Source organism: Corvus kubaryi, unplaced genomic scaffold (genome assembly GCF_017639235.1).
Source record: "Corvus kubaryi isolate FWS band 111438036 unplaced genomic scaffold, C.kubaryi_AGA036_p1.0 76, whole genome shotgun sequence".
Taxonomy (NCBI): Eukaryota; Metazoa; Chordata; class Aves; order Passeriformes; family Corvidae; genus Corvus; species Corvus kubaryi.
Window position 1 is genome coordinate 15,275,549 of NW_024582063.1, and position 23,813 is coordinate 15,299,361.

Below are 23,813 nucleotides of genomic sequence, written 5' to 3' on the forward strand. Positions count from 1 at the left end.
TACAGTTAAATAAAACCTTCTTTAATGAAGTCCCATTGACACTGGATGCTTGTTAAAAAGCACAACAGAACATTAAGCAAGTCTTTGCAGCTATTAGAAAGGAAGACAAGCCATTAGTAAAGGAGTTCGACTGGTTTGGGTTAACGCTACTGTCATGCATGACACATTTTGACAATTTCTAGATAAAGAGGCAGGATACAACAATGAAATCCAATTTGCTGGAGATTTTATATTATTTTAAGACAAGATAACAATATTGTTTTTAGATACTCAGTATTGTTTGTAGATATTCTGCCTCTCTTTCTGTATGTAGCCACCACAGATCAGCACTATAGGACTGGAGATAAGCTATCATCAAATCCTGCTGGACAAAGGACTTGCTTGGGCATAGCTGCATATGTCTTGGGCTTAGAGCCATTAAGAAGAATGAGGCCAAACTCTCTCCCAGCACAGAGGCAAAAATGATGAAGCTGCTTGATTGTGAAATAATCTTCTTGCTGGGAAAGCTGCTTGGGATTTCATAGTTGTTCTGTCCCCAAACACACCACAGCTGGTGTGACCTAGCCTGTGAAAGGATGATTAGAGAGAAATATATGACTAGTGTTCACAGGCATGGAATCTATTTCTGATAGAGGTAAATGGAGATTAATCTATCTGTACCTGTGGAGCTCCCAGCCAATTTTCTTCCTAATTGATGTTAGAGGTTTTTTTATTCATGCTGTTCTCATTTTATAACATGAAGCAATCATACAGTCAGAGCTGTAACCTCTCACCATTATGCTTTACCCTAAGAAGACCACATCACATTTGTCTTTGGAGAACAACCAGGGCTTATTCCAAGAGGATTTTAGTTACCCCAGTGCCACAACAGCTAACTAGCGTAATTTTTTGGGCATAATAAAATTGTATCTCCTGCCCATTTGCTTTCAGGGGCCTATCTAAGTATATAGACAGCTTTTGTGTAGTAATTTGACGCATAGCTTAAATTCTGCCATTTTCTACACAAGAGAGATCCGGTCATCCTCCCCTCTCTCCCTCCCACTCCAAACACCAACCCCATCTCCAGGGGGAGGAGACATTTGGTTGCACCAGGCTAACAAAGGTCTTCACAAAGGCCCTAAATGTACTATCAGTGTCTTTCAGAGAGATCAGGGTTTTACTCACCGAGTACAGCTGCATTTCTGTGAAACTGGACACATTTTACTGCTGGATGTGTCGGGCAGGAAGAGGTAAATGCCATAGGGAAGTCAGAGATTGGGAGTGGGTCAGGGTGCAATCGTAGTAGCTGATTCTGCTTGGGCCAGAGCCTAAAATGTTTAATACTTGTCTGTGTGTTTTGAGCAGTTGAGGAGAATGTGCAGTGCATCAGTGCTTCACAACATGTCTCCTTGTCTGACTGCTTTGCAAGAGCAGATGACAGTTCTCAGGCAAATCTGCTAATTTGGAGGGAGAAAACAGTTTCATCTGTCTTGCAGCAAGACACCTGAGAAGCCAAGGGAGCTGTTTCAGGAGAAAGCACAGAGAAGGTCTGTGTACTTACAGCTGTGCTTTCAACACTGGAAAATAAATCATCTTTCCACCACAGACCCCATTATAGTTACCCTCACATGTAAGAGCAATTAGAATGTTACTGCCTTGCTGTCATGGAGCAGCCTGAATTGCTGTTTGAAGAGGTGTAATGGGAGTGGGGTGATTATTTGTGGTTGGGGAATAAGGGTATGAATGAGTGAGTTATGAGATTTCAGATAAATAATCCTCTGGCTTTTTGCAAAGAAGTGTCGTCCCACCCCATCACAAGCTGACAGCTCTGCCATTTCCTGCCTGAAGAAATTCATAAGAGCAAATCTCAACTCTTCCCTGACTCCTCTCTGATGAGGGACAAGAAGAAGGGAGAAATTTGGCGGCAGCTGTTTAGTGTTGTGCCACTTCATACTGCTGGCTCAGACCCCAGCAGCCTGCTCAGTTCTGCCCGAATGGCAAACACAGCTCCTGCCCAGGACAGCTGCCACAGTGGGAGCCAGCCCTTCCTGGCAGAGGTAAGGGCACAAGATGGAGCTAAACCCGATTTAGCCACAGATACTGTCCACTTTGTTCTGTGCTAGAAGGACCCCCCAGAAAGAAAGATGTGACAGATTCCAAAGAAAAGGAGCAGCTAGGAGACAACTGTGTGTGTCCCCCTGCCCCACTCTACTTTCCCAAAAGAAAACAAACCCAAAAAATTGTTTCAGGTTCCACTGGGATTGGAGGCTCCTCTCAAAACTTTGAAATACAAATTCAGATTCAGTTTCTGCTTGATGGATGGAAAAAAATAATGGTTCAGGCTGGTTTCTGGTTAAGTTCAACTCCCAGCAGAACCACCTGTGCAACTCAAGAGCAGGACAAAAGTATGAAGGGGGTGTTTTGCCATATGGATAAGTAGAGTTGGGCTTGAGAATGAAGAGGAGTAAAGAAAGAGGCTCAGCACAACGATGTCCTGTCCCATGGGAAACAATTAAGCTTGAACTGAATTCAATATACAGGAAAAGCAACAGCGGAACAGAGAAGCAGCAGTAGCAGCAAACAGTCTGGTGTGAGAAAGATACAAGATCAAGTTAAATCAGGAAGGCTATTGTGAAGGGATGGCTTCAAGAGGTATCTGCTAGTCCCTGGCTTCTGCATGAAAAGAAAATGATCAGAAGAAACTCTAAGAAGTCACTGGATAAATCTTTCCCTTTAGGAACTGCCCTTTTGGAGCAAACTCTGTTCTGCTTGTATTACACATGCCAGCTCTTAAAACCTTCCATGTGTATGAAGAGTTTTGATTCACATGAACATCGATTTTTGTCATTGCATTTAAGCCAAAGTACTGCACACACTGCCTATCAGCCATAGGTCAAGGCTTCAGCCTTGTATATCATTGTATGCAGGGGTATAAACATGATCCATACAACAAGAGAACCTCTTTGCCTTGGGTCTTGGGGTGCTGGTGAGCCTTCTAATGAGCACCCTCATCATCATCCAAGCACCCTCATCACTTGGGCCAGCACAGGTGAGTTTTGATCTGCTGTTCCATGAGCCTAATCTCCATTAGATTTCCCTTGAGCAGTCACCTGCAGGTGGATTCATATCATATGCCATGCTTAGCCTACATATCTCATTTCTGGGTGTTACAAGAAACTGGATTAGAAACAGGTACTCAGCATAAACAGGTGAGCTGCTCAAAATGCCCTAAGACTGCAGTTTCAGCAGACTGCATCCAGCAAAAGAATAAACTTGAGTTTCAAGTGGTTTAACAGGTCAAAGCAGAGGAACAAAGTAATATATTCATGGTTGAAAGTATGCATACACCTGCATATACATCCACACAGCTGCACAATCAACAAAACACTTCCACAATTTAAAAGCATAATTAAGCAAATCAGGCTGATATATAGGTATTTTCTTTGACTTAAAGAACATTTTTAGCATCTTACCTCACATTCACTTCACTGAAAATGAAACTGAGAACTCTTAAGACAGCGTTTCATTTTCAGAATGTAAAAAAATAAACCTAAAAATGTCCCCCCATATCAAGTCTACAGCTATGCTGTGTATTCTGTACCTCAGAACAGCAGAATGTGATGCTACACAGGTATCAAAAATATATACTCTTTATGCATAGAACCGCAGCCAGCTGCCCAAACATTAGGTGCTCAAGGGCCTTAGGGCATTGATGCCTCATAAATTTGAGAGTATTTATTAGGTGAATACAGAACTGGAAGTTTTGTAGCAGTGGAAAGTAAGTATGATAATGAGGTAAACACATGTTCCAAAGAAAATACGAGCTAATCGTGCTCTTTGTGCAGGAGACAGCAGCTTTAAACAATCACTTTGGGAATGGTGGAGCAAGGCCTGCGAGCTGCTACAGGATGGGCAGCTCGTTAATGACATCTCTCTGTGTCCTGGAGATTTTTAGTGCTGTAAACCCAGTTTGACTGGGTTAACCAAATAGGCGTTCTGCGTCTTTGAATGCTTGGAGAATCTTATGAATACTCCTTTCTGTTCTGAAAAGTGGAGTGTTACATGTAGCTTCAGTTTTCCTTAGATAAGTAAGAGGAAGCATCCTTCAAGCACCATAGCCACAGGTACCCGGGTACAGCCGGGATTCCTCCTTGGGTCGGAGGACACATCAGGTGGGGTGAGGTCTGTGCATCGTGAGCTCCATCTGGAGGTTGTTTGCTGTAATCTGTGCTTTCGGAAGAAATGGAGAGAAAATGCAGCAGTGCTGGGCCAAAGTCACCAAGTCATCTAGAAAAAAACGACCTTGAAAACCAGCAGGAAACCGCACATTTTTGCCGTGGAGTTAGTGCCAGATGCCCCATGGGATGAAGGAGTCCAAAGGAAAATTGAAGGTGAATGAGAGCTTAAGGAGACACGTGGACTTTAGTCAGCTGCTTAATGACACAAGTTTCAGGGCTGCGCTTCTCTAAGGCCAGAGGCTATAATGGCTGCTCCGCTGTCAGCCAGCTTCTGAAAGAAAAAACACGTCTGCAATTAATTACCCAGGGTGTTAAACTGATGTGCAAGCAGAATTTTCATTTTCATAGACTCTTTACATTTTTTAGTCATGAAACTAAGCAGTCTTCCCTAAGTTGTGGGTGTCAAGGGCTACAAAAGTTATTTCCTCCATTTTTTCAGCACTGTTTAAAATCAGAGTCACATAGGCCCTCTTCCACAAGGGGATTATTAGAGGGTGCACAGTGTGGTGCCTAAGGAAAAAAAAGCAATTCTTGACATGCACACAGACCATCAGGAGATCTTTGACTTGCAGGAAGAGCTGAGCTACTATTGCCAGCAAGATGTAAAAATTTGGAGGGAGGCCTGCAGATCATACAGAGAGATGATTATGGTGATGGCCTGTCACACAGTGGATGAGAAAGAAAGTGATGAAAAGGTGAAGCTTTATTGCTTTGTAGATCCCTTTCTGTGTAATATGGTGACCTCTACTCCCATGTCCATGTACTGGTTTATAGCTCTTATTGGAGGAAAAAGGTATTTGACAAATGACATACGTACCTGGCCCAAAAGGAGAATATTCAAACCTGTCATGCATTGCACAGCTGTTGGGTATCAAGTGAGAAACTGCTTCTGGGGTGGCAAAGTGATCAGCAATGGGAGGACAACAACTTTCAAATATAATGGGTGCTTTTTCCATGGTTTTATTGAATGCCACCATGAAAATGACTGGAACCATCCAGTGGGGACAACCTTTGGGTGTTCATGTTACACAATCAAATGAAAGATGGACGGCCTAATGAAAGCAGGGTTTACCATCAGATCCAGATGGGAGCACAAGTGAGCTGCTATGAAAAGAAACAGATGGGGAGCTCATGGTCTTAGCCAGGACCAAACTGTCCAGGCCCTTATCCCCAGAGATGTGTTTTCTGGCAGCAGGTCAATGCCATTTGTCTGTACTACAAAGCAGCCCCTGATGAAAAGATACACTGACCACCTACTTTAGACTGGTAAAAATAAAGGTGTACTTACATGGGCTCTTTTCCCTAGTGCTTCTCATGAGCATAAATGGAAAATTATTATTTTCCCTGTCTGAAACCTGGCAGGCCTGCTGCTGCTGAATAGAAGTCCCTTGCAGTTGCCTGGTATACCCTGGAACCGAACAAGGTTCTGGGGAAGGGCTACAGCTGTGAAACCCATGAGGTCTGGCATTTTGAATAGAGAGGCAACAGCCTTTCCTTGCATTACATAAAGATATGCCTCTGCCAGAAGCAGGAAGCTTTAGGCTGCCCAGCCTGGTGTGCACATGCAGACAAAACCCTGCTACATATGCTGAGGATTACAGGCAGAAAGATGCTGTTTTGTAGCTTGAGCTTGTTAAGTAAGGAGTTGTATGGTTATCCCTTCACCCCAGCTTCTAACGTGCCCTCCTGTGATTTGTCCATGAGGATGCAGCCACTGGCTGGTGGAAGCACACCAAAGGATGTGTGTCCTTGATTTGCAAGACTGCAATTTCTACAGTTTTCCTTGCCCCTGTATGGTTGTGCCTACAGCCATTTAAAACCTCAGACATCCTGCATGACCATGCCTTTACCACAGCACAGGCTCTGGGACAATCCTGAGTCACCCAGGGGATTCTCCCAGACAAAGATTATTTATTTAGGTGAGCTGATGAGTGATGGCCGTGTTACTGAGCTGGAGGCTACAGGTCCCAAGTGCTGCTTAGAAATTCAAAGCTGGACTTGAACTGCAACAAACAGAAGAGATTCATTTTTCTGTCCGAGCCCAGAGGGGCTGGGCAAGGACAGGAAGGTCGGGCAGTGCTCCCAGGGTCCTGGCAGTCCCTTGCTGGCCTCCTTGCAGGACTCCATAGCCCTGGGGCACACTCCAGCTTACTCACACTCCCTTGGTCTCTTCAACTCCCCCCCACCCCAAAGAGGACTTGATGTGCAGGCTCAGAAGGTTGGGGAACATGGACTTGCCCTTTGCTTGTTTGATTACTTCCATTCACACTGCCATGAGGAGGTTGCCCTTGCTGGGGGGGGGGAACTGCCTGCACCAATGGACCCTGGGGTACAGGGAAAACACTAGGAGCTTCTAAGAAGCTTCCACTTGTCACCTCTCTATAAAGATGCCTGTTTGCTCTTTGAACCTAACTTCATTTGTGTCTCGAACAATTTTTGATGGCAAAGAATTTCATAGCCTAATCACACAGACATTCAAAACGATATTAGTGATAAGCCAAGAGCAAGCATGCCTTGAACTGCACCAAGATGGCACTTTGCTCATGTTGCGACACGAGAAGAACACACTTCATTACAGGCTTTCCCAGGATATCCTTCCATCTGTTTCTTCTGTTACTCCCTGACTCAAGATAAGCAGTGCCAGCCTCTTCAGTTCTTTGACATTGCTGGACCTTTATAACATTGTACACTCACCATTTCCTGTCCATACCAGGTATTCCAACAGCTGCACGAGGAAGAAATGAAAACAATTTCCTTTGCAAAACAGAAATTTTTCTTTTTTCCATAGGAAAGGAAAAAAAAGTACCCTCAAGTTTTAAGTGGTGTTTACCATGACAGTATTTTCAAACAGCAGCCACAGAAACAAACCGTAGTGTTTCTTATTTTAATTGCATAAACCCAACATGAATAAATTTTATCAAGCCTGTAAGTATACAGATGTGTATTCTTTTAACATTTTGGTCTACTTTTATTTACAAAAGGAAAAATGAACCTACAGTTTCAAGCCAAACAAAAAAAAAACAACAAACAAGGCTAAAAGTGAAAGAAGAGGCAGAAGAATGTGTGGGCTTTTACTTTAAAAAAGTATCTGGAAGACAAACAGAGGACACACATGGAGAGCTAAGAGCCAGAGCAGCTGCTGATGCCCTTGAATTTGAAACAGCATTTGAAAACCCAAGTCTCTTATCCCTCACTTCACGTGTAGTTAAAGAGACCAAAGCAGAGAGTGTTCCTTCAAGCCTCAGATGTACTCTGGGGCACTGGACGCTTAATAGCCATATTTTTCATTGAGATGAGTCTTGCCATCACCACTTTGACCTAATGGACAAAGAGGAAGAGTTGCATTATTCCTTTATCCCCTCATCTAAGAGAAACGTGTATCCCTGTATGAAATAGTCTCTAGATAGCACCAGGCATACAAGCACAGAGGATAAAAAGGCTGCATATTGCAATGTGTCTTTTGATTTACACTTACAGTTCATTTCAATTTTACTAAGTGTCAAGATTACATCAGGTACTCCTGGTTTTGTGGTTGTTTTGTTTGGGTTTTTTTTCTGGAGTCCTCATAACGACAGCTTAGAAGGAACATTTTACTATTTATTAGCAGGCAGAGATAGAAAACAGAGCTCCCTCTTATGGACACAGATTGCTTAACTATCCCAGATCAGACCTGAATCCAGTATTCTGTTCCTGTGGATTCATATGCCAGAGATGTGCAGTCTTTTCATTGAAGCATGATTCACTAAATTACAGTTTTCTTCAGTGAAATTTATTCTTATTTCTATAACCTTACAACAGCCTTACAAAAATTATAGTAATGAATTTATGAAGTGAAGACTAAGCTTTGAACTTACTCTGAAAACCTCAATGCATGAAAATGAGTTTTCTATTTTAGAGGAACTGAACATTCATTACCCTGTTTAAGAGTAACTTCACCTAGCTAAAAACACCCTGGAACTAAAAAAAAAAAAAATTATTCAAGTTTAACATATGTTGGATGAGTGTATCAATTATTCAGTGCCTTCACCAAAGCATTATCAAGACTTTTCGCCAAAACAAATGTGTTTGTATTCCAATGTTTTTGCAAAAAACCTGCAAAGAAGCATTTTTGGATTTCACAGACTTCAGTGAAAACTGAGAATACTAAAATTGCTGGAGCATTTATCCCTAGGGAAGGTTTGAGCTTGTCTTTCAACTAGATCATCATACCACCATGTGTGAATGCAGTTAGCTCTCTGAGGTGTTACAAAACTGAAAAACAAACTTCAGGTGTATCTCTCCATTGCCATGAAGCTACTACAGATATGGTCTGTATTTCACTGCAGGACTTGCATGACCATACAACAAACATGGGGCATAATATGCCACAAAACGTCAGGTTCTGGGTGAAGTATTCCTGAATTAGCTTTTTCTCAAGGGTTTACAAGGACATCCTGACAACTTATTAGGAAGATTCCTGAGTTATGAGACTAAGACCAGTAAGGAAATGGTTGATACCTGCAGGAGGAATCCATATGCAGTAGTCTGGGTCATCATCTGGGTACTGTGAGGAAAAAAAAGGTTGTTGGACCTGCGAAGAGAGTGAAGATTTTTTAAGGTGCTGCACTCCTCCACCAATGTGTCACAGCCACTAAACCTCTCATTAATTCAGAGACAAATACTGAGAGGGTTATTTCTACAAGAGTCAGGGATGAAAACAGTAATACAAAAGAAACATCAAACCCTCAAACAGACCCAGTTCATTTCTATTAGTCACAGACTAGCAGAAATGCTGGTTAGCAGGGACCTCTGGAGGTCATCCAGCCCAATTTCCCCCTCAAAACAGAACCTGTTCACTTCAGGACAGTATAAACCTAATGTTTGGTGGTATCATTTGACATAGGATTTCTTTATGCAGGGGAAGGCTTTAGAGTAGGATTTTCAGTAAGTGCTTTACTGATTTCAATGCACAATGCCACTGAAAACTTAGGGTTTAAGGTGACTTTCAAACTGGAATTTATAAAAGTTCAGCTGTTATATAAGGACAGCTTTGTTTTCAAAAAGAAAAGAATTTTTTCAGGTCTCACTGGCATCTTGAAATGTTAAAGCAAACCAAAACAGGTCACTTGCAATGCAGTTGTTGACATAGCAGTATCTGTTTGTCCCTAGATTTTTAAGTTTTGCCACATCAGCATCATTTTCTCAACAACTTCTGTTTTCAACAACTACAGGTAAAAAAATCATACAACTGTAGAGTGCAAGACTTAAAAGCTCAGAATAACGCCAAGTTACTCAGCACTGATTTGCATTACTCTGTAGTATCATTACACAATCTCAAGTTATGCAGTTGAAGCAAATTTTCATTCCCTCAAAAACTTTTCTTCCCCAAATTAACATCTAAAACAGCTTTTTTAGAAGACTAATGTTTTCCAAAACATGAGACTGCAGAGTTGCACAGCTTTTAAATCTGGCTTGTGAACAATCACTTGAAAATTGTTTTTCCAGTTTTACATGATTCAAAGTTATTGAAATATTACAAAAAAAAGAAAAAGCTGACTTCTGGTTGATACTTTCCATGCAAGATCTGAGCCCAAAGGCAGAGACAGCATGTGGAAAAAGTGATTTGTGATGGGAGAAGGAATACATCTAATACATCTGGCATTTGGAGAATGCTCAGTGTTAGAGCAAACTCTCTGCTGATGAGAGGTGCTGACTTGACTGCCTCAGCATGAAAAACTGCCTTGTCCTCCCATATTCATAAAAGTGGTAAAAATTGAGCTTTACCACTATAAATATACTCTTGATTTCTCTAGCATCTTTAGCAAGGCCAGCAACAAAAGACAGTTCTGAGGACTGTGCCTACCCAATCCCTGGGTCCTCTGCCAGGACTAACAAGGCAGCAGTCAGCACACACAGGATGCAGGGAACTGAGGTTCAGTAAGTGCTGCAGGGCTAAAATTAGATGGTCCCTACAAAGAAACTGCCCCAGTGGTCAGAACTCATGGTCCACCAAGTAGAGTCATCTCCTCTGATTGCAGTCAGCAGAAGGGTGGGATGCCCTCTAAAGAGAAGAGCCTCACAATAATCATTAGGCTGTCAGAGAAGATCCTTCCCAGCTCCAGGAAGGAGACAATTGACTGAGTCCCAAAATGTGCAAAGCTCATATACTTTACATTTTAATACAAATCTTATGCACAGGAGAAACATTACCTGGTACATCCACTCAAATTCAGTGACAACTTGGTTGCAAAAGACATTAATCTCTTAGACTCATCTCTTTTCCCATCTTACAGAGAAGGATGAGGTTTGATACAGACTAACTGCAGCTTTAGTACAGAGTGTTCTGTGTAAGCCAATATCTATTTCCCAGGCTACTCTCCAAGGAAAACTTTGCATTGACATTTCAAAGCCTGGAGAGAACCTATGTGCTGTAACACTTGTGATACCGGAGAAGCAGCAATTAGCAAGTGCCAAGTGAAAAGGTGAAAAAAATAACTTTTGTGATTGAACAGAGAACCTCTAGCATGTCTGAAATGCTGTGCTTTGCCTTTTCAAAGACTCCACAATCTGTGTTCAATAGCAGAATATAGTTCTACATTTGGGTCTTAGTCAAGCAGAGAAGCACTATTATCACCAAGTTAGAGTCCATCAAATTGTTACTATTTCACTAAAAAAAAAAGCCTAGAAATTATTTTCTCTCAAGCTGCAGGAGTCATAGTGTCATAACTGACCTTGCTTGAGCTATGGACTTTCTTAACTTTCTCAGATGTCTCTTCAGGTTCCTTATTTACTACCTTGGATGCTGGAAAGAAAGCAGATTTGTTTTATGACACAGCACAAATGACCAATTCTACAGAAATGAACTTACAGGAAGTTCACATAAAAATTAATACATCCATAAGGAAATCCAAGATATCTCACTGCACCACAATTCATACTTAACAAAAATATTGCTGCACATCTTATTGTTTTTCCTAGATTTAACTTATGTTAAATACACTGTCAGTCATGTAACTGAATGCAGTTTAGTAAGATCCTCTACTAGTGATTCTGTAATGTTAACTTTAGTTAATGGCAGATGTTTATTTTCTAAAAGACACTATCTGTAATCCCTGCAGTGATTGATTTAGAAAGGAACGAGTAGGAAAAATGTGCAGGACTAATTTGCTTTAAAAACACCCCAACAAAACAAACACCAAACTTCAGAGTTGATGGGTGAGAAGAATTCTTTGGTTTTCTTCCACTTCGTCTCTGAAATATTGATACTCTCATGGCTTAAGTGTATGGGTGAGATGATGAGGATAGATTCTTAGGAGTCTGAGTTATGAAAAAATAGAAAGGTCTTAAAAATCTCCACCATGTACACCCAACATTCTTCATTTTGAAGCTCTGGTATTTGTGCATACATGCAGAGGCATCATCAAGGTCACTAGCAGACTATTACCTAATGTGTTATGTAGCATTTGTCACTTTATAAAAGGAAGTTCTGTCCTCCTGTAGTGTTAAGAGCTAGTGCAAAAGAATAAGGGAGTAAAAAGCATCATCATATTCTCCTAAATTAATTCTTGTTCTCACACTGTTTTTTTTAAAACAAAGGATCTCAAAGCAATTAATGACTATGAAAAGCAAGGAGAACTGTAGCGGAAGTGACTTGTCTTTACCATACACTTACCACTTCCCAAGCAAAACACAATCTTTCAGTTCAATTCTAGATTCTTTAGGCTCTAGATTAGGCTCAGTTTCCTTTGACCCACATTAGACAGTAAGCCCTTTAGTCAGTTTCTAAACCCACATGGTACTACAAAATGGTCTGTATTGTACTGTTCACCTTGGGATTTCTCTTGTGAGGGTCCTGTCTGAGATTCATTCCTCAGTACCTTTGGCTCAGGCAGAAAATCAACGCCTGTAACAGAAAAAAGAAAGAGCTCGGTGGGCACTGCAGTAACTTGAATGAGCAGATTGCATCCCTGAGACCAAGTGCAGAAGGGAACTCTTTGCTACATTTGTCTCAGGGAGAACTCTCAAAAGTCTTCCCAATTATTTCATCCACCAAGTCCATTGCAATACAATAAAGAAAATTCTGTGATCTGTTAGAACACTTTTCAGCAGCAACCTGTCCAGCATTAAGCCAAGAAGCTAGACCTAGCTTTCTGTTATCAAAAATATTGTTCAATGAGAAACATCATTACTCAGTTTTCAAATGCATCAGGCTGATACAGAAAAGGAGGGATTGGAGATACCTCAAAGATACCTTTCCATTACCACTTTTGAAATTGTTTTACCTCCTTACAAATGGATCTGAAGTTTTGCACAGACATTTGTTTTCTTATTATGTCACTTTTACTGCCAACAAAACATTGCAGTTGTTTTCATTTGGACAATCAATTTAATGGAAACAGGGCTTAACAAAATAGGACTTTCTTACATCCAGGAGATTTACTCTATTTTACCAAAAAGCATGAAACACTGACTGCCAAGCAGAGTTTCAGCTAGAACCATGTGATACTCAGCTGCTGCCACACAGACTCTGAACTCATGGCAAAAAAACTATGGAAAAGAAACAGGCTGGAGAACCTGTGACTCAAACATCTGATTCACATAGCTCTTAAAAAATCAGCAGTAACAGACTCATCTTCATTACTGAAAAAATCAGAAACAACAGTTTACCATCCTGAAGGGATTCTAGATTCTTGTTATTGCAAGGAGAGCCATCAGGAGCAAGACTTTCTTTTCCTGTTTCTTTCTCTGTTGTCATTTTAATTTCCAGGTTTGATACTCTGCTGTTTACCGCATCTGCTTCTTGCTGCTCTTCCATTTCTTCCTCTTCCTCCTCCTCCTCCTCCGGTCCATCATCTTTTGTTTTTAACAAGCTTTCAGGGATGTCTGGACGCTTAACAGGCAACTTCTGCAAGACAAAGACTTGTGCATCAGTGCCAAGAAAGAGGCAGCTGTCACAGATACTCATTACAGGAGAAAGCACACACACTACTGTCAGAGACAGCTGGTAAGGAAACACTCTCAGGATGACAAATAGTTAGGTTTTAAGGAAAAGTTATTCGTAGAGATGGAAGATGAAAAAATACATCCAGACCATAAACAAGAAGTACAGTCTTTTCATAAGAGGGACACTGGAAACTGAATCAATTGTGGATGTGATCCTGGTTATCAAGACAGAGAACAAGAAAAGGACCAGCTGTTGAAGTAGAGCACTGGTTCAACCTGATGCCCTCAGACTGTCTCTATTTGTCCACTGCCTTTTGACCACAGCTGTGCCCCAGGAAACTGGCTGTACAAGGACACAGAATGGCAACTGCTCCAACACCACTGCTCGTTGTCCATGCACCTCCCACTGCCACAGGCTGGATCTCCATGCTATTTCCATGTGTGTGAGAAGACACAGTTGCCACCTACAGCCTCCACAGCCTGAGAAGGTGTCCCACAAACAGCCACTGACTTGCAACACTTAAAGTCCAACTTACCCCTAGGCTTCCAGTTTTCAGTTTGAATTTGCTCCCCCCTTTCATTGCACCGAAGAGAGGCAGGTTCATCTTTTTAGGCTTGTTCTCTGCATTCAGACTGTAACTCCCACCCCTAATAAAAATTAGACACAAAGGAAAACAGTATACAAAGTATCAAACAAATCTTATGTAGACAAATGCAAAAAAAAAGTCTGCCTATGAGAAGTGGATATACAAAAAATCTTTTTATTTCTCTTCCACTTGCACCATCCAAGGAGGAAGCTGCAAGAGAGGACTCCTCCATCCTACATATATGTTGTAGGATCCAGATATGTGCCATAACAGGAAGCAAAAAATAAACAAGGAGAAAACCCTCTGTATCACACAGACTCCCTTAAATTCAACTGCATGCATACATACACACATATTTATATATAAAACCACACTTGGAGGCCAAACCTCAATTTAAACGAATTAAGTAATTAACCTCTAATCAAGCTGCCGTTAGCAAATAATGAACCCAGCACACACCCTCTCAAACTGCAGTGGTGCTGCTAGGCAGTAGTTGAACAGCCACTACATTTGACTTCCAAATACATTTCACAGAGTGAAAGTGGGTTTCATGTTGTATATAATACCTGTAAAATTCTTCAGTTTCTTTTGGATGCAGGTTGGGAAAAAAGTTAAAGAAGCTAATACTATGCTTCCAGTCCCTTACCCGTGTCATCCTGCCAGCTTGGGCTGGTCTTACTCCAGTGTTGTGCATTCCCCTCAGCCATGGATGCTGCAATAGCCCAGAGGCAGAGCAGTTCCTTAAAGAGATGAGCCAGGTAGTCTGGAAGGCTGTCCTGCTTTTGTGATTGGAAAGCTGTCTATTTACTGGGCTTGCACAGCTGCCCATGGATAACAATAAAGGGAAAAGGAATCGTTTTATGTTTTCACCAAGACTTACTGGGGCTTCAGCTCAGGCAGTTCTGCAGGCTTGACAAGCTTTATTAACCCTTTCAGTCTCTGCTGCTCTTTCTTCAGTTCAAACGACCGCAAGTGAAGCTTCTTTCGTGCCACGCTATCTAAGGTGCCTCCTGATTTTATTTCGGTCATGAATTCATCCAAGGAATCTTGAGCTGCTGGATGGGACTGGACTAGGCAAGATAAAGGGGAGAGACATAATGTTATGGTGGGGAGATAAGAACTGTAGCCATCAGGTCCTGCCTTTAGAGAATAAGGTACACAGGAACAACTATCCTCTCAGTGAGTTTCTGTTGAATAGTGAAATAACGGAGGTTGTTAGGCCTGGAAAGATGAAAGCATTTCTCCAACAAAAGCCTGAAAGGAAACTTTAATTCACTTACCTAACAAGGCCTCTTTTAAAACTGAATGTTTCTTTGTGAGCATTATTCCTGGTTGTACATCTCACTTCTAGATCTGCTCTCCCTGAAAAGGTGGCTTAGGGGTTTTTTTGTAGTCACAAAGTTAAATAATCTCAGTCACAAGAAAACCTACACTACTGCATAGGGAATCCGATTTTGACTTTCCTGGAATATTTATGTCATAACATTTGCAAAGTTCAAAATCAATCAACGCCACCTTCTACCCCGAAAAGGTGCATACAAAACCAATTTAACGCATTAGGCCAATCACGCAGAACTTACCTTTGTTGTGACTAGATTTTCTGCAAGAAAACTGCTTTGAACTTGAAAAAGAATAATGACAGTCTTCCTACTCCAATTAATTTCAAAATATTAATAATTTTTTGCGTATTTGACTAATTAAAATAAAACTCAGGAGGTAAAACTAAATCTCTAATGACTAAGAAAAATAAATACAGACTTCTAACACCTGGATTTAAAATAACCAAACAAAAAGATCCAGAAAAATGCCTTTCTTTGGCTTGAACAGTGCTTCAGAAGTTGTTATATGGTATTCAAAGATAACCTGGAGGCAAACAAAGAAGAATGTTCTTGCCAGAATTTTAACAAGTCTTTTGACAGATAGTTTTCTGCCTTTTAATATTAAATGAAAAGTGGCAAATCCAATATGAATTTTCTGCCTTATAAGTGTTTTTGTATAAATGCACAAGCGTAATTATTTGATCACTGAGTTATTTTCAGTTCAGCTTGAGTTAATTAAGTAGCACTTGAAATTTTAAATTCATAAAAATAAAACAGACTAAGTTATTCTAAAGAGTACATATTTGAGCACTTTTACAAGACTTAAATAATTAGAGGAAAGTCTAATAAGATTTATGCTCATAAATTGATTCAATTGAAAAGGATAGTTCTGGTGTAAAACAAAACAGAGTTTACCATTTGAAAAGACATGAAAGCCGTAACAGTAACTGTTCAAAGATATACAGAATTAATAGGCTTCAAAAGATAAGAAACAGTTGTAGTATCCACCTCCATGCAAGCATAAATGATGACAAAACATGTCATAAAAGAAATTCTGATAGAAATACTCTTGTTTTTCATAACAACTATTAATACGAACCAAGATAAAAACCAACAATGAAAAGGTATTGTTAACAATCAGTCTGAACCTCCTTGCAGGCAGGAGCGGAGCAGAATGATAATTTGATTTAAACATCAAATTACAAAGATGTGGTTTAGTGAGTAGTCATATTATTCAGAACAATTACAGCTCCACAATTCAATTCAGAGCTCACTGCTGTACGGCACAGCCGTGTAAGTGCTTCGGTCAGAGAGTGATGCTGAGGGAGTCAGATTGCCCCTTCTTGCAAATCGGATTCTCTGCTCGATTCCACCAACAGGGCCTAATACCAGCTAGTTCAGCTTGCAGAGTTAGTCAGCATTCCTGATCTGTTGCAGCAGTTTTCTACACTATTGAAGTAAAATCTGACATTAGTATGAGGTGAATCAATCATGTCTATTATACTTCATATCCCAGTGACAAAAAGCTTATTGGTATTTTTTCCTGAACAGGCAACCAAAGATGAGACTGAAGAGCTCCATATATTTGATCTGCATTCAGCAGCATCAGTGAATGAGAGATACCAAGTCAGTCTATCAGTAATTAGTTCTGAAGAACCCCAGGGAACAATTTGTGAATTTCGACTGAGATTTTTTTAGACAACTACTTAATTCCTCCAAGTGTTTGGTAAGAGGTGTAGCAATTTAGCCTGTCATTCACTCACTGGTGTCTCTACACTCTTGTCCTTAGGCTCCAAATAATCATTTAGAGCAAACAAAAGTGCATTAAGGTTTCAGAACTGTATGTAATGCAGCAGCTTTGCTGGATAGCTCATGACATTGGTAAGAATGTTCCATGGTCAATAACCCTGCTCCTGGCTTTCTCAACATCTGTGATTAACCTAAAGCATTCAACAAGAGAAAACCCAAGGATCTAGAAAACACCCAAACAAAGCAGATGATTGATGCAATATTTGCTATGTTTGTTTTATCCTGGTCTAGTTCTAGGGAATTCCCATCCAATACTGAATGATTCTGTACTTCAATAAGTGCCAAGAATGCACTTTATTTCAGAGCTCTGAACTAGTTGTGTAACCACCTGCAACTCACAAAAGTATGTGTATTGGGTTTGCATGGCCAGGTTTTGGTGAGGAGGGGGCCTGCAGCACTACATGGTATTAGCAGAAGTATAAAACTGGACTGACTCTCCCTTCACCCAGCCTCTACTACAATATAATTCAACAGTCTTGTTGAGAAACAGTATCAGTAGAAACAAAGGTATCAGAACATAGGAAAGCTTGGAATTACACCTCTCAGGCAGTCTAAGCATTAGCTTCTTTTGCTAGTCAATTGACAACTACTTATCAAAAGTATAAGGCTGAAAACAATTCCTTCAAACACACTGAACATCAGTTAGAATGCCTGGTGGAACGGTAGTGCTCTTTGAACAGGGATCTGGTATAATCAGTCACCAACAAAAGTGTTGATACAAATTAGTTTTGGTGTGGACCTGAATAACTAGAATGAAACACAACCATATAATGCACAGAAGATAGCCCAGCTGTCACATTGCTAGGCTTCTTGGACAGAAACTTCTGACAAACTAATGCTGCAACCTTTATTAATGCCAACTCTTTTAAAAAGGTTTTTCTGTGAAGACCCAGCCTAAACACATTTCCTTACTGCCTTCCTTTTACTCCACAAGACATCATCAGTAACAGAAAGCAAAATGCAGCTATTGGTACAGTTTGCTTTTAAACCTAACTCACCAACAGATACAATCACTGCTCTGGAAAGGCTCTGCCTTTAGAAACAAAGGCATAATCCTAGAACCTGAATGGCACCCACATGTACTGGCATGTACACTCAACATACGGGTTAAGTGTCAACTGCTTTGTCTCCACATTTCTCTCTTCCCGCTTTTCCATTTCACAGTGTGTTTACAATTAGAGAAGTGAAAGAAAATATATTACCTCTTCTGAAAGTTTTTTCCTCTTCCCTTATAAATGTTTTTTTAAGGAGCGGAAAAAACAGCATTCCTCAAACTGGGTCACTTTCAGCAATATGGGGAGATACACAGTAATAATACTCACCCTCTTAGAACTCCAGAAGCTTGTACACTTGCCACCTTACTTTAACTTAGATGTTGCTTGCTTTGGAAAAAGCTGCAGTCATTAGCAAGTGACTATAAACAGAGTACATAAACTATTGAATGAAGATTGTAAGAATTCTCTCGAGCTAACTCAGTGACCTGCAAACCTTCCTATCCCTTTGTGAAAAGTGGACACTGAAAAAAAAACCCAAATCACAAACCTTTGAAAAGAGAAATCCCTAAGATAACTTTAAGCTCTGTATTTTTCTTTATGGAAAGCACTATGATCAAATAAACTTCACACCTTACCTTTCCCTGAAACCTTCAGCTTCTCTGTTATCTCGGAAAGCTCATTTTCTGCTTCTTTTAGCTTTGTGACCTATGAGAGAACAACATGCTTGGAAGACTTTATCTTGTTAAAATCTCATTTTAACAGTTATTCAAATATCCCATCAAATTACTTCCACTTTTCTACTTCTAAGCTTTGACCAGGACTTTCTGGGCTGAAAAAAATTAGAAGTCTAGATTGTTCCTAAACAACTTATTCATTCCTTGACATAGAAAATTATTTAAACAGTTCCTGAAACGTGAAAGTATGCATAATTCTTCTGCAGCAGTGTTACACCACCACTGTACCCTCCAACCCCTCCTATCCCTCACACCCTATTGTCTTTGTAGGACTTAATAGTTGTCATATGCCTGTCAATCCAGGATTCTTATTCTTTGAAGCAGAATGAGATATTTCTTTGGGATGTGTCCTGTGGACTTAAAAGTTTGGAATTATTTTCCGATGATTTAAAACTAAGTTAAAAGTATCCTGTTCTGGCATTTCATTCACCCACTGCCATGATCCACTACAATTTCTTCTTATTCATAATATAATACAGGCATGAGAGAGTAACCCCAACATGTCATCATAATTATTCTTACCAGGGAGTCATAAGTCTCTGGTTTTTCTTCTATTTTACCAGCTTTCTTCATTCTGTTCAGTCGTTTCTTTTCCACAGCACCAGTTCGATCGAGGAAGGTGTCATCATCACTGTCGTAAAAATCCTCATCTTCCCAGTTCTTTGATTTCCTTTTTCGGGATACTGAGAAAGGCATGGGAGAAGGCAAGAAACAAAATGATTTGCATACCACTCAGTAATAAAGCAAATTCAAGATAGCAATCTCAAATCCCTAATTTAGGGCATTTAGAAGGATCACAGTTATTCACCTGCTTCTTGCCTCAGTACTCCTCGAGCATCGAGCAGCCTGCAAGCTTCCAGTGCACACTGTATCATTGCTTCCTTCTTTTTTCCTGAATGGAGAACCTCTGCCACCAGCTGCTTCCCTGATGCATCATCCACAGGCAACCTGTTCAGTTTGAAGGATCAGAGAACAGCTCACATACAAGGAGCTTTTCAGGGATGCTACTCAGGTATTTTACAATGGCATTGTTCTTCCCATTTCATTTTAATCTTTTTTTGTGTTAAATATTTCCACTTTTCATTTCATACAGAACCAATCAAAACACAAGCATGATTTCCTAGTCATGCAAGTAAATTTGTGTTTCACTAGTCCAAACAATAATTTTTCTTCTATTTATTCCATTGGAAATACAGAAAGTTAAAAGGTTAAATGTCAGTCCCTGAATAATTTTAAGTACAGGTATCTTGTACCCATATAACATGAATAACAAATAGTTTCCATGCTGAAGCAAAGGACTTTTAAGCAGTACAATCATTACCATGTTGAGGCTTGTTGACTTAATTTCCACCTCACCTTCTCCTGCCTTATGAAAGAATGACATTAGTGGCCTCTATCAGGAACCCATCAAAAACTGTCTTATACCATACAGGAACTGAAATTGGGCACACAGAATTAAGTTTGGGTTTTTTTTTGATCTTCCCCAATAGGAATTCAAAGAGATTGTTTCCTAGTTTCTTCTCTTGTATTTCAATTGCTTTTCACATATTGCTCTAAACAAGGGGAGTTGAAAAAACCTAGACTCTTGCTTTCCCAATTTTCATCCCTTAGGAAAACCAAATCCTGTCAGAACAGAAAGGAGTGCAGACACTGAACTAGGCACTGATCCTTGGACTTTTTTCTCAGTATCAGGGCTTAGGTCTAATTCTAGCTGGCCTCCTTGCCAAGTGTGACACAAGTAGTAATTCCTTCAGCTTTTGTTTGCAAATTCAACAGTCAACTTCCATGTACCAAAGGAATGGAGATGTACATACTTGATCCTGCATAGCCAGCTGTTATGTCCACGATCATCATATTCATATTCTAACTCTTCTCCTGCAGAAGAAAAGAAAGTTGACATAGTAACCAAACTTGAAATAAGCAGGAATAATCTTTACAGCAGAGAAGAATGTCATGGAACTTTCGTGTAAACAAAAGGGATAAAAAGCTCTTGTTACATATCATGATTTTGCCTTACTTATTTTTTTTTTAAGTCATGGGATCTTCATTTGGTGTGCTCATTTGGGGTTTTTTTTTCAAAATCAAGGCTTTTTAAGATCAAAAAATCTTTAAGTGGCCTGTTTAGGAACACATAGTTCAAAGAAAAAAACAATCTTGTCTCTGTATGTATTAAAGTAAATGACGCTGAAGCAACAATCTGAATTCATAGATATTGTTCGTCTTGAAGATTGATTTTTCACTTCAGCAAGTAAGTAACTATTTTTTAAGTTTCACTAGCAACCACTGAAACTTTAGATCACTTAGTTATTGCCTTTTGTCTTTTTAATAGTTTCCCATTTTACAATTATACACAATTACAGCCATCTCCAAAGCAAAGAGTCTGGAAATTGGGTTTTAATTTTTCAACATAGCTTCAAAGCATGGGTGAAGTCTGAGTGTCAGTCCAGAGGAATACAACGTACTCACTGCAATTCCCAGTTTAGGAATTAGTAACTAAGTCTCAGATACACAATGGTGAGCCAGGTTTTAATAAAAAAAACCAAAGCAAACCACTACAAATCCCCACCAAAACCTGATGAAACAAAAAATGTTACCCACAATGTAACAGAAAGGTTTTGCTCCCACATCACACCTTAAATCCCCCTGCAAAAATAAGCAACAAAATAACACTTTGCTAAGTAGAAGAGAATCACATTTAATAATAATAAAAAAGAAATAAATTACCTTCTCTATCAAAAAAGCCCTGTAGGGCCTTCCTAGGATCTTTCACATAAAAGGCATCTTGAACATCCTGAAAATCAATAGCAATAGGGTTTTCTTCAACCTCATCGTCCTCAGCATCCTCACCTAGAAGACATACAAAGTGCAAAAAAACTGCATGGAACATCAGAAAGAGAACACCAGTATATTTCAACAATTCAAAGCATTCATTTGAAAGAAGTAGCAGCTGTCACAAAATTACTAAAATTACTTCCCTTAACTTTATTATTTCTGTATGCAATCCAAAAAGATCCCTTTTTTTGCTATTAGTCATTCCAACATATGATAGTTTTTCAGATTCATGTCAGTTTCAGCACTTTCAAAGGTTTATGAGCTCACACATTTTCATTCGAAAAAACCAACTCACTTTGTTGCAAAAAGCTCATTAATTACAATTTATCTAGCTTTAATATGAGGGTTTCCTGTTTAAATGTAAAGACATCCTGCATAGAAGTCTCAAGCAGTTAAATTGCACCTCTTGGGCAAAAGTGTGGACATCATCACAAGAACAAACCAAACAGCATTAATTAAACTCTAAGTTTCATGGCCTTTTATAGGCATAGGCAAATGACCTCCTCCTGTTTAAAAGGAGCTCCTGTTTAAAACGAGCTCACCAGATGTTAGCTTGTCACATACCTTTCTTTTTAACAGCAAAAGGATTAATTTGTACCCAAAAATTTTGACTGGATTGTGACTCTTGGCAGCCAGTTGAAATATCAACCCTAATATTCAGAGAAAACTGGCTTACAGATCTTCTAGTGCATATCAGTCAATAGATACATCATCACTTACCCATTCCCCACGAGCAGCTCATATCACTATTCTGACTCCTTTCACTTCTCTCCTCTTTCTCATCTTCCTCATCAGAATCCTCTCCCAACATTGTCTTTTCTAATTTTGCTTGCTGCTGCTTGCGCAGGGCCTTCAGCTCAGTCACAGTTAGTTCTGACTCAGACTCCTGATCCTCTTTGGGTCCCTAAGTCCAAACAGAAAATTAGCAGAAGTGTTTTTAAAAATCCCCAAACAAGTATTTCCAACACACATGCAAATTACATATAATAACATAAACACGTCATTACACTGCTCTTCAAAAAGTGGAATTATTAGACCATTAGTTATGGTTTGCATTCCAAAATATATTAGTTTTAACGGCATTTTCAAAAGCAGGGAAGGAAGAAATAAGCATTATTATGTACTTGTAGTCAGATCCATCTCACATATAACTGTAATTTGAAGGCTGAAGGCAAAAATTCCGGTCAGAACTACCCAGGTGAATTTGAGGAATGAGCAGCTTCTGAAGTGCGTGTACAGCACACGATGTGCTGTCAAAGTTCCTACTAATAAGCGCTCCCCTTGTTCACAAAGAAATACTACTTCTTTACTTTAGTGGGGCATCATAGCGACAGAAAGACATTCCTAACATACCACACTGTTGGAGAAAAATGCCTTTTACACTCACTGTGCATCAGCAGAAACCCGCAACCCCACACCTCGCTGCAGAGCCGGCAGCAGATACCCACAGCTTTTCACCCAGTAAAACAACCACCCGATGGAGTCGGTAAATTCCTGAGCCTGATCCGGGCCAGCCTTTACCATCCCCGCACACGCTCCGGAGCCGCCCGACCCCGAGCCCCGACCCACCTGCAGGAGGAAGAGGCGGGAGCTGCCGCCGAAGCGCAGCCCGTGGCCCACCCGCACCCGGCAGTAGGTGCGGGGTGGCACCCGCGCCTTGTTGAGGAAGGTGCCGTGGGTGCTGCCCAGGTCGTACACGTAGAACCCGGCAGCATCGGCGCCGCTGGGGTCGTCGGGGGAGCAGCCGGCGCCGCGGTACTGCAGCACGGCGTGGTGCCGCGACACCGACGGGTGCTCCAGGGACAGGGCGCAGCCGGGCAGCCGCCCCACCAGGAACCAGCTGCTGTCCTCCAGCCGCACCGAGCCCAGCACCACGCCGCCTTTCAGCACCTCCAGCCCGTACCCGGAGCCGGCAGGCGGGCGGCTGCCCCACGGCGGCTCCTCGTAGCGCGGCGCGACGGCGGCCGTGCGGGGGGGTCCTGGCGGGCTGGGCCCCGGGTCACCGGGAGCGGCGGGCGGCGGGCGGCTCGGGCGCTTGAACGCGGCGGGCTCGGCCTCCGCGGCCTCCGCCATCTTCGCGAGTCCGTCCCCAAACGGAGTCCTCCGGGAACGAGCGCCGCGGCGCTGCAGTGCCGGGGGTAAGGCGCAGCTCCCGGGGTCGCTCCGCCGCCGCCCAGCGCGGCCAGGGGCAGTGTAGGGGCGAGTCAGGGAGGGCGGCAGCGGCGGGCGAGGAGGCTGCGGCGGCGGCGGCGGGCGCTTCCCTCCTCTGGGCTGAAGGAGAGCGGATGGCGGGGGAGCCGCTCTCGGTGGCGGACCGGGACGCAGTTCCGGCTGGGCGGCCGGGAGGGGAGCGGAGCGGAGGGGTACACGGGGGGCGGGCAACCACGGGCTTGGGGTG

The 23,813-nt window shown here is 41.3% G+C and overlaps 2 protein-coding genes across 6 annotated transcripts in view; one reads left to right on the plus strand and one right to left on the minus strand.

Annotated features, from left to right (window-relative positions):
• Positions 1-23,515, minus strand: LOC121675991 (solute carrier family 4 member 1 adaptor protein). Of its 4 annotated transcripts, none has more exons than XM_042051871.1 (14): positions 22,985-23,515; positions 22,136-22,319; positions 21,308-21,430; positions 20,398-20,458; positions 19,392-19,531; positions 19,106-19,266; positions 18,485-18,554; positions 14,607-14,796; positions 13,676-13,787; positions 12,864-13,101; positions 12,025-12,099; positions 10,928-10,998; positions 8,715-8,787; positions 1-4,488 (listed from the first exon to the last, which is right to left on the minus strand). In XM_042051871.1, exons 1-14 carry the CDS (start codon positions 23,486-23,488, stop codon positions 4,478-4,480), a joined length of 2,013 nt encoding a protein of 670 aa, XP_041907805.1. In that variant the 5' UTR covers positions 23,489-23,515; the 3' UTR covers positions 1-4,477. The 4 variants fall into 4 exon arrangements, with proteins under 4 accessions (XP_041907805.1, XP_041907807.1, XP_041907804.1 ...); XM_042051870.1 differs by lacking the exon at positions 1-4,488 and adding an exon at positions 7,088-7,535; XM_042051873.1 differs by lacking the exon at positions 10,928-10,998.
• SUPT7L (SPT7 like, STAGA complex subunit gamma) overlaps positions 23,485-23,813 on the plus strand; it is an 18,109-nt gene continuing 17,780 nt past the window's right edge. Inside the window, exon 1 of one of the 2 annotated variants that reach the window (XM_042051876.1) lies at positions 23,485-23,553. The gene's annotated coding sequence lies outside the window, so the exon portion shown is untranslated. Of the gene's footprint in view, positions 23,554-23,574; positions 23,779-23,813 lie in introns of those variants that run through there. The other variant, XM_042051875.1, reaches the window with a different exon arrangement.